The sequence below is a fragment of the Anomaloglossus baeobatrachus genome, chromosome 8 (genome assembly GCF_048569485.1).
Source record: "Anomaloglossus baeobatrachus isolate aAnoBae1 chromosome 8, aAnoBae1.hap1, whole genome shotgun sequence".
NCBI lineage: Eukaryota > Metazoa > Chordata > Amphibia > Anura > Aromobatidae > Anomaloglossus > Anomaloglossus baeobatrachus.
Window position 1 is genome coordinate 99529205 of NC_134360.1, and position 17802 is coordinate 99547006.

General features: G+C 45.3%; 1 protein-coding gene across 2 annotated transcripts in view; it reads left to right on the forward strand.

The window, feature by feature from the left end:
- SLC25A17 (solute carrier family 25 member 17) overlaps positions 1-17802 on the forward strand; it is a 131911-nt gene that overhangs the window by 23740 nt on the left and 90369 nt on the right. For both annotated transcript variants that reach the window (XM_075321918.1, XM_075321917.1), the window contains exons 2-3: positions 9407-9467; positions 16124-16190. In XM_075321918.1, coding sequence (XP_075178033.1) covers positions 9407-9467; positions 16124-16190 — 128 coding nt within the window. The remainder of the gene's footprint in view (positions 1-9406; positions 9468-16123; positions 16191-17802) is intronic.

Sequence of the window (17802 nt, forward strand, 5' to 3'; positions counted from 1 at the left end):
CAGCAACTTTATTTTCATAATTTAAACGGCCCAATGTCTGGGCGGGAGGTGGAGGCAGCTGCGAAATCAAAAGTGAACAGTAGAAAAAAAAAAGTCATAGTCGCCTGTCTGCAGACTCCCGGTGCCATGCCCGCTCCCAGCTCCTCTTCCCGGTACCGCGCTCTGGCTGTGTGCAGTCTCCCCGGGTACGTATGCCTGCAGGACCTGGCGATGGATCACCTGATGCAGTCACCTGACGCGTCAGCTGATCGTAAGTCTCGGGCTGACGCCAGTGCCCGGCCGGCTTAACCTGTCAGCGGATGCCGTCAGGAGACTTCATCCCTGATTACCGGCAGCTCCTGCAGTGATCGGACGGGATCAGACTCCGCTCCAGGAGCTGCCGGTAATCAGCACATAAGTGAGTATTTTTTTTTTTTTTTTGCACCGATGCATCATCTGATTGTATAAACGGCTTTTATAGAATCAGCTGATGTGTGATGTGATTCAGGCACTTGAAGCTGACATCATCTAATCGCTTTGCCTTCCAGTAAACCGATCAGATGATATTGGATCCGGATTGGACGGCGCGGGACCCTTGACCCAGGATTACTGCGGGGGGGGGTTCTTTATTTCAATAAAGATGGAGTCACTAATTGTGTTGTGTTTTATTTCTAGTAAAAATATTTTTCTGTGTGTTGTTTTTTTTTATCTTTACTAGAAATTCATGGTGGCCATGTCTAATATTGGCGTGACACCATGAATTTCGGGCTTAGGGCCAGCTGATAATATAAAGCTAGCCCTAACCCCATTATTACCCAGCGAGCCACAGTCACCAGGGAAGCTGGAAGAGTTGGATACAGCGCCAGAAGATGGCGCTTCTATGAAAGCGCCATTTTCTGGGGTGGCTGCGGACCGCAATTCGCAGCGGGGGTGCCCAGAAAGCATGGGCACCCTGCACTTTAGATTCCAATCCCCAGCTGCCTAGTTGTACCCGGCTGGACACAAAAATTAGGTGAAGCTCGCGTCATTTTTTTTTTTTTTAATTATTTCATGAAATTCATGAAATAATTAAAAAAAAAAAAAAGGGCTTCCCTATATTTTTGGTTCCCAGCCGGGTACAAATAGGCAGCTGGGGGTTCGGGGCAGCCCGTACCTGCCTGCTGTACCCGGCTAGCATACAAAAATATGGCGAAGCCCACGTCATTTTTTTTGTTTGGGGGGGCAAAGAAATCCTGCATACAGTCCTGGAAGGAGGATGCTGAGCCTTGTAGTTCGACAGCTGCTGTCTGCTCTCCTGCATACACTATTGGATGGAGGATGCTGAGCCTTGTAGTTCTGCAGCTGCTGTCTGCTCTCCTGCATACACTATTGGATGCAGGTTGCTGAGCCTTGTAGTTCTGCAGCTGCTGTCTGCTCTCCTGCATCCACTAGTGGATGGAGTATGCTGAGCCTTGTAGGTCTGCAGCTGTCTGCTCTCCTGCATACACTAGTGGAGAATGAAGAGCATATGGAAGAAGGAAATTACATCAGACCTTTTTTTTTTATTTTTTTCAACAATCTTTAATGGCAATGTTCACTGATAAAAAAAACGCAGGAAAACGCAGCCAAAAATGAACCAAAATGCGGTAAAAATGCACGCGTTTTTTCATGCGTTTTTAGCGCTAAAAAAACGCACAAAAACGCAGCGTAAAAAAAACGCAGCGTGTGCACATAGCCTTACTGTAATCAATTCTTTAGCAATAGGTTCCTATCCTTCCATAAATTTGAGGGGTTTTTTAACCCAAAGAGTGGCATTAGAGATATGTCTTGACATTGGCTGTTGGGCTCACAAAAAACTATCACTACTTATGTTCATATTCCTATATTCATTGTTACCATATCTTAGACTACTTTCACACTTGCGTTGAACGGCATCCATTGCATTGCGTTGTGAGACGCATGCAACGGATGCGTTGCATATAGTGGCACAACGGATGCAACGTATTGTACAAAATAACGCAATACGTTTATAGTTTTTTTTTCTTGACTTTACACATCTGGGCATGCGCAGTTGTGTAAAGACGATTGCGTTAACGGAATCCGTCAAATGACGAATTCTAACGGAATCCGCCACCATAAGCGTCAATTATAAAAACAACGAATGTCGACGGAATCCTGCAGGTTGCATTTTTTTGACACTCCGCTAAGCGCAGATGAACGCTACATGCAGCGTTCCATCCGCCAGGGGGATGCAACGCAATTTCATCCGTTGTTATGCTATCCGTAGCTAATAGAAGTCTATGAGGAATAAAATGGTTTCCTGCAACGGTTACCGTAAGTCCTCAAGGCGGCAGATAGCAACGGATGCCGTTCAAGGCAAGTGTGAAAGTAGCCTTAGGCTGCTTTCACACATCCGTTTTTTTGCTGTGTGGCACAATCCGGCTCTTTGCAGAAAAAACGCAACCGTTTTTTTTTTTGCCGCCGGTTGCGTTTTTTCCGCATAGACTTTCATTAGTGCCGGGTTGTGCTGCATGGCTTGCGTTCGGTCCGTTTTTTGCCGGATGCGGCATATTTAGCCCATGCGGCGGCCGGATGGAACGTTGCCTGGCACGTTTTTTTTGTCCGCAAAAAAAAATGCATCGCGCCGCATCCGGCGCTTTTTCCAATGCATGCCTATGGACGCCGGCTGCGGCACGATGCGGCAAAAACCGCATCCGGCCGCCGCATGCGTTTTTTTGCACTGCGCATGCTCAGTAGCGTACCACAACCAGCAAAAACCGGACGGGCTGCATGTAAAAACTTATGCAAAGGATGCGTTTTTTTCGCCGCATCCGTTGCATAGGTTTTAGAGCCGGATTTAGCTGCACTGCTAAAACCGGATGTGTGAAAGCAGCCTTAGCATTTCAGATTTCTTTTTACTTGCTACTCCAATATTACGGTAAATCTTATTCTGTGTCAGAGACATCAGTGCAAATAAGGACAGAGATGGACAAGACCCGACCTGCAGCCACCTGTGCTGGGAAGCTATATAGATGCAATGTCTAATTCAGAGGGAGGGACCAGACTCCCATTTGTACAGAGGAAAAAACAATTAGGCTGGTTTCACACTACGTCTTTTTAACATCCGTCCTTAACGTTATTTTAGCGGACAAGCGGATCCAGTGCAAATGCGTTTTCATTTCAATGCATTTGCAATGGACTCGCGTTAACATCCGTTCACCTGCGTTTGCCTGCGTTATAGTGAGGATCCAGTGACTTGCAGTTTTTTAACATGTTTCAAAAACGCTACTTGTAGCGTTTTTGAACTCCGTCCAAATACTGCAAATTGCTGGATCCTGACTATAACGCACGCAAACGCAGGTGAACGCTGGCGTGCTGATAGACAGGATCCTGCTTTTGTACTGAGCATGCCCAGAAAGTACTGAGCATGCCCAGAACCAGTCTCGCGTGATCTGTCTCTCTCTCCTCCTCCCTCCCTCACCCTCTCTCTCTCTATCTGTCTTTCCCCCTTCCTCCCTCCCTCCCTCTCCCCCACCTGAGAGCTGCGGACACTCGTAACCAAGGTAAATATCGCGTAACCACTTATCTTAGTTACCCGATGTTTACGTTGGTTACGTGTGCAGGCAGCCCTGCTCCTAGCAGCTGCAGACACTCGTAACCAAGATAAATATCGGGTATCCAAGGCCGATGTTTACCTTGGTTACCAGCGTCTGCAGCTGTCAGAAGCCTCCTCCCAGTCTAGTTCCCCTCACTCCCGATCACATGACTCCAATGCCCGCCCCTAAACATCCAGTGCAGGATCCTGCAAAATAACATATGCGTTTGCATACGTTATTTGCTGTAAAAGCAGGATCCGTACTTCCGCTAAAAAAAACGTTTTCAACGGATGTTAAAAAGACGTAGTGTGAAACTAGCCTTACAGAAAAAAAAACAAAACAAAAATAATGAGCTGGAATAGGGGTTCCCAACCTTTTTTACCTTGAGAGCCACATTCGACTTTGAAAGTTGGTCGAGAGCCACATGGTAGAGATGAAGACGTAAAAAAATATATAGGTGTACGGCACTCCTGGGGTTATGATTGGTGCTCAGATAGGGTCCGATTCCGTATATATAGAGAAAAAAGATTCCGGCACTGACTATTGTAGTGAGAAAAAGATCCCTTTAATTGTTAGAGTGTATAATATCAATTGGCGTTTCGGTCTATATGACCTTCTTCATGTATACACTGTCAACAATGTGCTGGACACAAAGAAAAATGTAATCAGCTGTGAACTGCCGTGCACAACAGGTGAGGGATCAAACCTGGTGGAAGACGTGAAAGCTGCAAGCCTGCGGATAGCGGTATCGCTGTGGTGAATGGCGTCTGAATGAAGAGATGAAGACGTAGTCAAAGCCAATTTAGCAGAAGAAAACCGGAAACAATTGGACATAAATAATCTTCCCCCATATTGCTATCACAGAGAAAAAGTGACCTCCATACACAACACAATCCACTATACCAAGACCAATAATGCCACATACAAGGGAGAAACCATGACCAGACAACATACAGTATTACCACCACATAGTGACCGAATACAGGCACATACAAGGAAGAAATACCGTGACACTATGACCAGATAACATTTTACTAACACATAGTGATCACATACAACCACATACAAGAGAGTAATACCACCACACCATAATTGGACCACGTAGTAACCAAATATTACCACATACAAGGATGAAATACTGCAACACTATGACCAGACCACATCATATTCCCGATCATGGATACAGACTTCTATATATGGCCTCATTCTGTTATATGTGGCCCAATCCTGGCATATATAGCCCCATCCTGGTATATATGGCCCCAACCTGGTATATATGCTCCCATTATGGCTCCATCATGTCCCCATCCTGGTACATAGTCCCATCCTGGTATATGTCATAAGCATGTCCCCATCCTGATATATAGCCCTCCATCCTCTGGGTATATAGCCTCCCCATCCTCCTGGTATATAGCCTCCTCATCATCCTGTTATATAGCCTCCCCATCCTCCTGGTATATAGCCTCCCCATCCTCCTGGTATATAGCCTTCCTATCCTCCTGGTATATAGCCTTCCTATCCTCCTGGTATATAGCCTCCCCATCCTCCTGGTATATAGCCTCCCCATCCTCCTGGTATATAGCCTCCCCATCCTTCTGGTATATAGCCTCCCCATCCTCCTGGTATATAGCCTCCCCATTCTCCTGGTAGATAGCCTCCCCATCCTCCTGGTAGATAGCCTTCCCATCCTCCTGGTATACAGTCCCACTCCAGGACACAGTAAAAAAAAATAAACAAATATACTCACCTACCCTGCGCTCCACCGGTATCATCCTGTGACACTGGCATGGCAACTGACCAGAGTATAAGCGGTGTAGCGCATGACATCAGTCTCATGCATGGCCACTTATACCACCGGCAACCGTCAGCATATTCTCTTCTCCTCATGCCCACGATTGTATGCGTGGGGAGCAATGAATATTCATGACTAGAGCTGATTGAATTGCCAAAAAAATGGGACCGGGGGATCACTGCCAGATTTTAAAAAAAGAGTCCGATCCGGAATCCGGTGCCCATATAAGTCAATGGGAACCGGAATCCGGAGATTAAAACAGTTTGTGGAGGGGATAGGGGGGGAAGGAGCGAGCGCGGCATACTCACCGAGGTGCTGTCATGGCAGCAGACTCCTTCCGGGTCATGCTTTTACCTTCCGGAGCCGACAATTCAATATTCATTGTTTTGCCCACCCACCGGCGCGTGTAATTTGTTGCAGCTAGACGCGCCCCGCCCTGAGTGGCAGTGTGTCAGCTGACTGCAACCAATCACAGGCGCCAGGGTGGGCGGTGAAAACAGTGTCTGCCGGTCAGCATGGTGGTAAAAAATAAACAATCGGCAGCACAGATATAGCTCACGGCTGCAGCCCCAGCTGTCGGGCTGTGTCTGTGCGGTGCATCCAGTCACACGTGCGAGGCTTTGCCGGGTGCTGCCATGGCAGACTCGCGCGAGTCCCTCGCATGCGTGATTCTGGTGAAACCGCATGCGGCTTTTCTTTTTAATTTAAATAAATAATAATAAAAAAAAAAATACGTGCAGTTCCCCCTAGTTTTCATCCCCAGCCAAGATAACACCGGCTGAGGGCTGGTATTCTCAGCCTGCAGCCGCCCGGTATTGCCGCATCTATTAGATGTGACAATCCCGGTGCGATAGCAGGCCTTCCCGGTGGCCTGGTGTGGTGCCAATCGGGGTAATTAGAGGTTAATAGCAGCGCACAGCTGTTACTAAACCCTAGGTTTGTGATGGCACAGGCGTCTATGAGATACCTGCATCACACAAACCTGTAAATAACAGTAAATAAACAAGACACAGAGAAAAATCCTTTATTTGGAATAAAATACAAACACCCCCTCCTTCACCACTTTATTAACCCCCAACACACCCCTCCAGGTCCGGCGTAATCCACATAAGGTCCCACGCCGCTTTAGCTCTGCTATATCTGAATATCACAGAGAGAGGCCATAGAGCAGGACCGCTCTCCGTGAGCTCCAGAGAATGAATGAGCTGTGCAATGAGCGGTGACGTCACTCAGATAATTTGCGGTCACAGCTGGAGGTTTCCACGGTCCTTCACCTGTGATCGCAGGTAACCTGACCTCAGGCGGAGGTCACTGAGTTCACAGACTTGCATCTCCTAGCAGAAAAATCGCATTTTTTTTGGCCAAGAGATGCAGATTTTGTGCTGAAATTTTTACAATATATTCCTGCATCCAATCTACACCTCCTGGCAAAAAAACGCAGTATTTTGCCGCATTTTTTTGCCGTGTTTTTTTTTTTTTCCTCGATTTTTGCCATGGTTTTTTGCCAGGAAGTGCACATTTGGTGCTGAAAATGTCTGCACCAGCTTTCAGCACCAAACTTCCACCAGCTAGCAGATTTATTTTTTTTTTAGGGCCAAGGGATGCAAATTTGGTGCTGAAATTTTTATATCATATTCCTGCATCCAATCTACATCTCTTGGCAAAAAAAACGCTGTGTTTTGACACATTTTTTTTGCCGCGTTTTTTTACGCTTTTTTTCCGTGATTTGTGCTGCGTTTTTTTGCAGTAGGTGCACATTTGGTGCTGAAATCGTCTGCACCAGCTTTCAGCACCAAATTTCCACCTGCTGGCACAAATTATTATTTTTTTTTTTTACAGCCTGCTGTTCTCTGAGCATGAGCGTGCATGTACCTAGAAACACATGCACGCTCCTGTCAGAAGGGTGCAGCTGGGCTGCGAATTCAGACTCACGGAAGTCCCTTGCAAGTGTGACTGCAGCTTAAGAAAAAACCCATGCAACTTTTTTTAATTTAAATAAATAATTAAAAAAAAAAAAATCTGACGTGCGGTCCCCCCCAGTTTTCATCCCCAGCCATGATAATGCCGGCTGGGGGCTGGTATATTCTCAGCCCGCAGCCGCCCGATATTGCCGCATCTATTAGATGTGACAATCCCGGTGCAATACCGGCTCTTTCCGGTGACCTGATATGGTGCCAATCAAGGTAATAGCAGGGGTTAATAGCGGCGCACAGCTGCTACTAAACCCTAGGTTTGTGATGGCACAGGCGTCTATCAGATACCTGCATCACACAAACCTGTAAGTGAAAGTAAATAAACAAGGCACAGAGAAAATCCTTTCTTTGAAATAAAGTACAAAACACGCCCTCCTTCACCACTTTATTAACCCCCAACACACCCCTCCAGGTCCGGCGTAATCCACACGACGTCCCACGACGACACATCCAGCTCTGCTACATCTCAGAGCGAGCAGCCATAGAGAAGACTGCCAGCTCTGAGTGTAGCTTATGACTGAGCCACGATACGCGATGACCGCAGCAGAGACTGTCACAGGCTGGGGGCGCGTCAGCCTGCAACCAATCACAGATGAGAGGACGGCCGGTGGGCGGGGAAAGCACAGAAAGCTGTATGATTGTGTGCACAGTACAGGAACTGAATGCGCGACCTGGAAGCAGTGTGCTGCCATGACACCGAGTCTCAGTAAGTCTGAAACTGAAGCTTATTTTTTGTTTTGTTTATTTTTACTTAATTTGCAGAATCCGGATTGTGCACCCGGAATCCCGTGCCCGGGTCCAGCACCTAGATATCATTGACTTTTACGTCCGGATCCGCTCAGCCCTATTCATGGCCTTAATTGGCAGCCAGTACATCGCAGTACAGGGACCCGATGTGTCTCTGTGTTGCGATGTATTTCAGCTGGATGCATGCCCTCGGACACGCATCCATCTGAATCAGGGGCTGGGGCAGGCCTGGGCCCGGTCGCAGTGGCAATCTCTGCAATCGCGGTAGTTACGTCCCTGAATACATGTCCTCTTCGGCTCCTCCTGGAGCTTACCTGTACCTGTGCGTCTTCCTGCTCTTCTCTGCAGCTCCAGCCCCGGTGATGACGGCATGTTGGTGTGGTGCTGAGGTGCTCTTCCGCGTCGAGCCTGTAAGACTCGTATACATTTGAATAGAGGCGGGGTCTCCAGGTCCTTGACACTGCATATGTGTAGGTCTGTGGACTCTTGCAGTGCAGAGTTAGGGCCTTAAGTGAGTCACAAGACTCTGATGTCACCAAAAGTCATTCTGCATCTGCAGAAGCTTCAGTGATCATACAGAGCTTGTACGATCACTGAAGTTAATGATTGAAAAGGCTGGGGGCCCCTTAGAGCATGGGGGCCGTGGATCAGCTGCCAACCAAGAAACGCTGGCCCTGAGAAACAGACGGCCCGCGGCCATGTACTGCTACATTTCCAGGGACTGATGGCGAGCCACATGTGGCTCGCGAGCGACGGGTTGGGGACCCCTGAGCTAGAGTATAACTTGGCATATGTGCAATAGGAGCAAGTTCAGCATGACAACAACCCTAAGCATACCCCCAAATCAACAAAAGAATTTTCCAGAAGAAAATCAAAGTTTTAGAATGGCCTAACCATAGCCCAGACCTGAATCCAATTGAAAATATGTGTGCTGACCTGAAGAGGGCACTAGACACAGGAGATGCTCTCACAATCTGACAGTATTAGAGCGGTATTGCACGGAAAAGTTGGCAAAGATTACAAATTCTATATGTGCCTGTATGCTAGACCCCAAAACATTGCAAGCTGCCAGAAATTCAAAGGGTATTTCATAAAGTATTTGTTTAAGGTTGTTCATATTTAGGCAACCACATTATTTTAGTTCTTTATTTTTATTCTTGCACTTAAAAAGATTTAAGGTTAATTCTAAATTGCAATATATAAATTATAAAGTGGAAAAGTTCGGAAATTCTTCTTATGGTTTTTTTTCATGACATTTTAAAATTGCATTTTAAATAGAATAGTTTACTGTATCTTTGTAATAGCAATTCAGACTGTCATTTCTGCTTTTCTTTTCATAGGGTAGTGTTACTGCTATGTCTCTCTTCTATCCATTAGATACTGCACGTCTCAGATTGCAAGGTAAGCTATACCAGCTTTACTTCTATAATGCTGCACTATTTGTGTGAGTAGCGAATAGTGAGGAATTCGGGTTACTCGTTACATTGCAAGTTTTCCCCCATTGACTTGCATTGCACATGCTATTTGGAATGAATACGCTAGTATTAGACAGTACTCATTATGAGTATAGCAAGTACCAATAGTTAGGTACTCGCTCAACTCTATTTGCTACTAAAATATTCCATTAACAACACATTTTTCATTTTCAGAAGTTTTAATAAGTGGAAATGGACCTGACAAGTTGTTGCTCAATTTCTCCCAAACACTGTGATGTCCTATATGTCATTGGACCTTATTCTTTGGCCACATGACTAGGAAGGACTGCTGTTTGACTTTTGGAGCTCAGATTTTACTAGAATAGTTTTGCTGGCAACTGTTACAGAGCCTTTAATGTGCCAAGACAGTAAGAAAACCTCAAAGTGACCCCATTTTAGAAAGTACACCTCTCAATTAATTAATCTATGGCTGTAGTAACTATTTTGGACCCACAGAATAATAATAATAATAATAATCTTTGTATAGCGCCAACATTTTCCGCAGAGCTTTACAATTCAGGAGGATCATATACAAACAAGCAACAGTTATAGAAAATACAATAATTAGAGGGGGAAAAAAAGACAACCTTGTTCGTGAGAGCTTACAATCTACAATGAGATGGGGGGGGGGCAAGGTACAAGTGCTTATTTACAATGACAATCTAGCCATCTTAAGGAAATGGGGGATAGATAATGGCTGCCTGGACCAGTTGACCAGAACCTTGAGATGCATTTGGGTGCCATGGAATTTGATGTGGGGTTATGTTCTGAGAAGGCGTGGAAGGACTATGTGAATTTAGTTCGGCTAGGGAGTGTGATAGGCCACCCTAAAAAGATGCGCTTTTAGGGTGCCTCTGAAGCTGAGTAAGTTGTGATTCATCCTACCTTCTTGGGGGTAGAGCATTCCAGAGGATTGGTGCAGCTCGGAAGAAGTCTTGAATCCGGGAGTGGGAGGTTCGAATTAGTGTGGATGTTAGTCGAAAGTCATTTGCAGAGTGTAGAGAATGGGTGGAGTGATAGACAGAGACGAGGGCGGAAATATAGGGGGGTGCCACACTGTGGAGAGCTTTGTGAGTGAGAACAAGCAGTTTGAATTGGATCTTGTGATATATGGGCAGCCAGTGCAATGACTGGCAAAGAGCAGAGGCATCTGAGTAGCGGTTAGCCAGATAGGTGACCCTGGCTGCTGCATTAAGAATGGACTGTAGAGGAGAGTGTCTAGTTAGAAGGAGACCAATTAATAGAGAGTTACAGTAGTCGAGGTGGGAGTGGATCAGGGTCAAGGTGAGGGTTTTTGTCGTTTCCATTGTGAGAAAAAGGAGGATTCTAGAGATGTTTTTGAGGTGCAAGCGGCAGGTGCGGGCAAGAGATTGTATGTGGGAGGTGAAGGAGAGATCAGTGTCAAGTATAACACCCAGACAGCGAGCTTGCTGCCTAGAAGTTATCACGGTGCCACACACAGAGAGGGAGATGTTGGGTTTAGGGAGGTTAGAAGATGGAGGGAATAAAAGTAGTTCAGTTTTGGAAAGGTTAAGTTTAAGATAGAGAGCAGACATGATGTTGCAAACTGCAGTCAGGCAGTCACTGGTGTTCTGTAGAACAGCGGGGGTGAGCTCAGGGGATGAGGTGTATAGTTGTGTGTCTTCCGTATAAAGATGGTACTGAAAGCCAAATCTACTGGTGGACTGTCCAATTGGGGCAGTGTAGAGGGAGAAAAGAAGAGGGCCAAGGATTGAACCTTGAGGGACCCTAACAGTGAGAGGAAGAGGAGCAGATGTGGAGCCAGCAAATGATACACTGAATGAGTGGCCAGAAACATAGGAAGAGAACCAGGAAAGAACAGTATCCTTAGGCCAATAGAATAGAGCATAGAGAGAAGGAGATGTTGGTCAACAGTGTCAAAGGCGGCAGAAAGGTCAAGAAGAATAAGCAGAGTGGTCACCATTATGTTTTGCTGTCAATAGGTCATTGGTCACTTTGACAAGGGCAGTTTCTGTTGAGTGTAAAGGGTGGAAGCCAGACTGTAAAGGATCTAGAAGAGAGTGAGAGGAGAGGTAGCGGGTGAGGCGGGAATAGACCAGGCGCTCAAAGAGTTTGAAAATGAAGGGGAGATTGAAGACTGGTCTGTAGTTGCTTGTGCAGGATGGATCAAGAGACGTTTTTTTTTAATAAAGAAGTAATGATAGAGTATTTGAGAGAGGAGGGGAAGATACCAGAAGAGAGAGAGAGATTGAAGATTTTAGTTAGGTGAGTAGTGACAACCAGAGAGAGGGACTGGAGTAGGTGTGAGGGGAAGGAATCAGTAGGGCAAGTGGTAGCACGAGAAGAAAAGAGGAGCCTGAAGACTTCCTCCTCTGTGACTGGGTTAGGCTATGTGCGCACGCTGCGTTTTTTTTACGCTGCGTTTTTGTGCGTTTTTGGCCACTAAAAATGCACAAACGCACCTGCGTCGAAAAAACACATAAAAAAACGCATGCGTTTTTACCGCGATTTGGTGCGTTTTTGGTTGCGTTTTGCTGCGTTTTTTATTTCTGCGTTTTGCTGCGTTTTTCCAATGCATTGCATGGGCGGAAAACGCAGACAAATGCAGGAAAGAATTGACATGTCCATTTTTTTTTTCAAGCTCAAAAACGCAGCTTAAAAAAACAGTTGTGTGCGGACAGCAAAAATGAAAACTCATAGACTTTGCTGGGGAAGCAAAGTCATGCAGTTTTGAGGCCAAAAACGCACCCGAAAAACGCGCAAAAACGCCGCGAAAAACGCACTGTGCACACATAGCCTAAAATGTGGAAAGTAAGCTGAATGGGATGTAGGGAGGGATGGGATTCACAACGCTTGGTGGCTGGGAGCTGATCTCTCGGCGGATGTTTTCTATTTTCTCTGTGAAATACGAGGCCAGGTCATCAGCATGAAGGTCTGTGATAGGCGTCTGTACTTTGGGACTGAGGAGAGAGTGATAGGTGTGGAATAGCTGCTTTGGATTGTTGGATGTGAGGAGTTCAGGGTGGTGAAGTAGGTCTGTTTGGCGAGGTGAAGGGAAGAGTTGTAGGTCCTTAACATGAACTTGTAGTGGATGAAGTTTTCTGGTGTGCGGGTTTTCCTCCATAGGCGTTCAGCACTCCTAGAGCATCGCTGGACAAATCCAGTTTGAGATGTGAGCCAGGGCTATTTTACTCTGTGTTTTGAGGTTCTGAGAGTGAGGGGTGCTACTTGGTCCAGGGTTCTTTTGAGTGTTTCATTGTAGTGATTTACAGCCAGATCAGGACAGGAAAAGGAGTAGATGGGGGAGAGTGATGAGTGTAGAGAGTCAGTAAGTGTCTGAGAGTCAATGGCCTGTAGGTTTCTGAATTTGTGAAAGGTAGGAGTGTGCTGGGGTGGACGAGGGTTTGTGAGCTTAAAGGAAATGATGTGGTCAGAGAGGGGAAGAGGTGAGTTGTCGAAGTGAGAGATTGAGCAGAGGTGGATAAAGACCAGGTCAAAGATGTTACCATCTTCATGTATCTCAGAGGATGAGAGCTGTGAGAGGCCAAGGGAGGTGGTTAGAGATAGAAGCTGGGATGCAGAAGGGGATGAGGGGCTGTTAATGGGGATGTTGAAGTCTCCTAGGATGAGGGTTGGTAATTCTGAGGACATGAAGTGAGGCAGCCAGGCTGAAAAGTGGTCAAGGAACTGGGTGGGTGAGCCTGGGGACGGTATATAACAGCTACTCTGAGGGAGAGGGGATGGAAGAGCCTGATGGTGTGAACCTCGAAAGAGGGGAATGAGAGTGATGGAGCTGGGGGGATGACCTGGAAAGTGCATTGTGGGGACAGGAGTAAGCCAACTCCACCACCTTGTCTGTTCTCAGGTCTTGGTGAATGGGAAAAGTGTAAACCACCGTGAGAAATGGCAGCAGGGGAAGTAGTGTCAGAATCCTGAATCCAGGTCTCAGTGAGGGCCAGCAGACTAAGCGAGTTATTGAGAAAGAGGTTGTGGATGTAGGGAAGTTTGTTACATACAGACTGTGGATTCTAGAAAGCACAATTAAAAGAGGGAAGTGTTGGTGCACAACTAATGTTTATGAGGTTAGCAGGGTTTCTATGCGAGGTGGGGGGAGGAGGTAAAGCTGGCATAGGGTGGACCGGGATTAGGAGAGATATCATGCCTGAGAGAAGTAGCAGTTAAAGGTTTCACTCTGAACATCCACTCTATTTTTTTAAGGCAATTTCCAAAATATGCCAACTTAGTGCCCATACATTGTGCCCAGCTTGTGCTTCTGGAAACAAGCACCCTATTGTTAAGCGGGTTCTCCCCACTACAGCAATGCCCTCCGTGTAGACCGAAAGTGACCCCATTGTAGAAATTACACATGCCAAATAATTTATTTATGGCTGCAGTGACTTTTTTCTAGCATCCACGCCACACTTTTTTTCTGGAGAATTACAAATATGCCAGTTTGGTGCCCTTATATATTGTAGCGCCCCCATACATTGTGCCCAGCTTCTGCTCCTGGAGACACACACCAAATAAATTAAGTGCACTCTCCCCACTGCTATAATGCCACACATGGGGCTGCTTACTGTGGTTTAGACACAGGGGGGGGGCTCAGAAGGAGGGGAGAATTTAGATTTGGGAGTTCAGATTTCACTGGATTTTATTTGGGGGGGGGGGAGGTGGTGGGAGCCATATCGCTATTTCAGGGTCTTAATATTTCCAGTGACAGGTGACAGACCTGATTGGGGGGGGCTTGGTTTATGCATGATAAGTTAGGGGTTGTACTGGTAACATTTTGGGATACAGAACATTTTTTGATCGCTTTCAGTATAAGACTGGGATCACATTCTTGTGTTCTGCGCTGAGCACTAATGTGGGGATTTCCTCGTAATTTCCATTTCACATTTCCCCAACATGTGATTCAGCCGAAACGATGGCTGGACCACTCACACTAAGGAAGATGGTGACACTTTGTATTAAGTTTGGCGTCTGTTTCGCTGGTGTCCTTTTTTTTTAAGATGTGCAGAGAGCTGTGGTCGTCCACAAAAGACTGCTAAAATGATGGGACATTGCCAGACCGGAACAGAGACTAGACCTGGTCCAAAGTGTCTCCATCTGCCTCAGTAGAGTGACTGGTTCCATCAGGGGTTTTGTCTGAATCGCAGTTTTTGGGATTTACATCCCCACTTAAGTGCTTAGCAAAGATAGCAGGAGAAATATTAGCGAAGCCTTTATTCCTATTATGTTTGGGATGCAGAATAAAGAAATAGATAACAGTGTATGTAAATTTGATGCCATGTAGTCCTGCATAATCATGAGCTTTGTATATCCCCGCCCCCAGCAGTGATTGAAGCTTTCTGTTTGGCTGCTTTCTGCCTATGCAGAATGTAAACAGCACTGTGGGCGTGGTTACTCAGAGTTCAAAATTCAGAGAACGACTAGAGCTGCAGCAGATAAAACTCTATATTTTTCAAAAAATGACAGTAAGAACCTCAGTAGCTGAGACCGCTGGAATCGGGGTCTCAGCCCCTAGAATATGCTGCTCTCAGATGGGGGAGCAAAAACCTGGTGACAGATTTTCTTTAATCGGCTGTACCCCACAAACAACCATTGTGAACAGAGTGTTTGTTTTTTTTTTTTTTTTGTTTTTTTTTGTTTTGGTCTGTGCTTAGCTTATTGGCTTTGTGAAATATCAAACTCGTAACGGATGATATATTTCCACTATGTGAAACATTTATCCTCCTGATTTTTTTCGAAAATTCTAAATGATATTTAGTGCTCATGACTATTCCTTTTGCGTTTAATCGTTGACCTTTCCTGTAATTTATCAGGTTCTTTTGTATCAAACCCACACTAATCAAATCTATTAGCTTTAAAGTGGTGGTTCACTAGTTATTTTTCCAAGGCACATCGATATTATGTTGAGAAACAAGGTTTCTCTCAAATACATTGTGTTGCCAATAGTGCCTATGAGCGGTGCTATTGTGGTCTGCTCATTCCCTTCTCATGACCCCCGGGCTCCATGACCTCTGATATCCGGTGATGTCACATCAACTTCCAGTTGTCCTGACCTCACCGCTGCCGGCCCCAGTTTTCCTGAGTGACTGGGCTGTGGGCGGCATTTCACTACTTGTCACAGCCCAGCATCTCCCTGCTCCCTCCTTCACTGCAGAGCGCTGCAAGCAGGAGCACCACTGGGCTGTGACGAGTGGTGAAACGCCACCCACAAGCAAGTCACTCAGAGAGACTGAGGCCGTGCTTGGTGATGTCACGTCAACGTCTAGTTGACCTGACATCACCGGACATCAGAGGTCACGGAGCCCAAGGATCGCGAGGAGGGCCGCTTACAGGCACTATTGGCAACACAAGGTATTTGAGAGAAACCTTGTTTCTCAACATAATATCGATGTGCCTTAGAAAAATAACTAGGGAACCACCTCTTTAACTTATAAACTCATACACTTCTGATTAAAATGACTTTAAAAATGTAAAAATGGGACAATAGAGAAAGATGGTATTGTGTTTAGCTGATTGCATCAAAGAAAATGTTTTGTTAAAAAAAAGCTAGTTGCGTCATGCAATTTGTCATTTGTGTTCTGTTTTTCTTAGTGGATGAAAAGAGGAAATCCCGCAGCACTCCTACTGTATTGATGGAAATTATTAAAGAAGAGGGACTGTAAGTAAAAATTGCAGCTCGGACTCTTTTAGAACTGACTTAATTACTTTTGTTTACAAAAAAAACTGCATTAGCAAAACTGATACCAGCTAAAGGAGGCAAAGAATTGCAGTTTTTATATATTTTCCCTGACTTACATGTCCTCTATATTATGCGGGTCTATGTCTTGAAAACCCAGTAGGCAGAAGCGACATCTATCATATACTGTAAGTAATGCTTCTTATGGTATTGCAAAGTGCTACCTAACTACCTACAATAAGTTTTTAAAATCTTTTTATTTGTTTTCTTAATAGCTTTAAAGAGAACCAACCACCAGGATTTTCATATATGAACTAAAGCCAGTGCTATACTGGTGCTATCATGCTGATTATAAACATACCTTTAGTTGTGAGATCGGATGTATACTTTTTGAAATCTAGGTAATAAAGTTTCTGAAATGCACTGTTATTTGATAAGAGGTGCAATATCTAATAGGTAGTTATTTCCACCCCTGTCTGTCCTCCCTCTTCTTGTCTCTGGTATTTATGCTAATTACAGTATTTCACAGATTTACTAATCTCTTCACTAAGATGGTGTCAGAGTTGTTGCCTACACATAGCGCTTATCTCCGGTGCCATCTTCGTGAAGACAATGTGACGTCATCTTATTGTTTTGTGGCCTATGCGAAGGCAGCACATGTGCCCTCGCATCCGCTTCTCTTGTTGTGACCGTGGTCACAACATAACTGGAGCACACCCACAGGAACAGCTGATCAGAGAGCTCAGGGCAGACACGATCAGTACAGACGATGCAGACCAGACCGGAGGAAGCAGCCTGGCCACCGTGGAGCTCACCACCTCGCAGGTATATTGATATGCCCTATCAGCCTGCCATCACACGAACTAAACCCCACTGTGCCACTAATGGGTTTATATATATTTTTCTATAGAGCTGTAAAAACATATCTATATCTATCTATATATCTACAGTATGTCCACCCATATCCTGTCCACCGCCATTAACTTTAGAACGGCGGCAGCGATAGGCATAGAAGTGGCGTCTAGGTATAGTAAAGTAGCCATGCACTACGCCATGAAACAACCTTCTATGCCTATATGCCTATAGCTGCCGCTGTTATATATATATATATATATATATATATATATATATATATATATATATTATAGATACACAACTCTAGCAAAACTTAAGAGCCCACTGCACAGTTTTTATTTTATTTATTTGGGGCAGCATAATTTTATATGGGGGTGTATAATACTCTGAGGCTGCATGCTACTGTATGGGGGCTCATAATACTATATAGGGCTGAATCCTATTGTATGGGAGGCACATAATACTGTATGTGGCTGCATAATAGTATATGGGGGCGTATAATACTATATGGAGGTGCATAATACTATATGGGGCTGCATCCTACTTTATGGGGGCACATAATACTATATGCATAATACTGTATCGGGGCTGCAAAACTGTATTGGGGCACATAATACTATATGGGGGCTCCAAAATACTGTATGGGGCTGCATACTATTGTATGAGGGGCACATAATACTAAATGGGGCACATAATACTATATGGGGCTGCATACTACTGTATGGGGGGCATAATACTA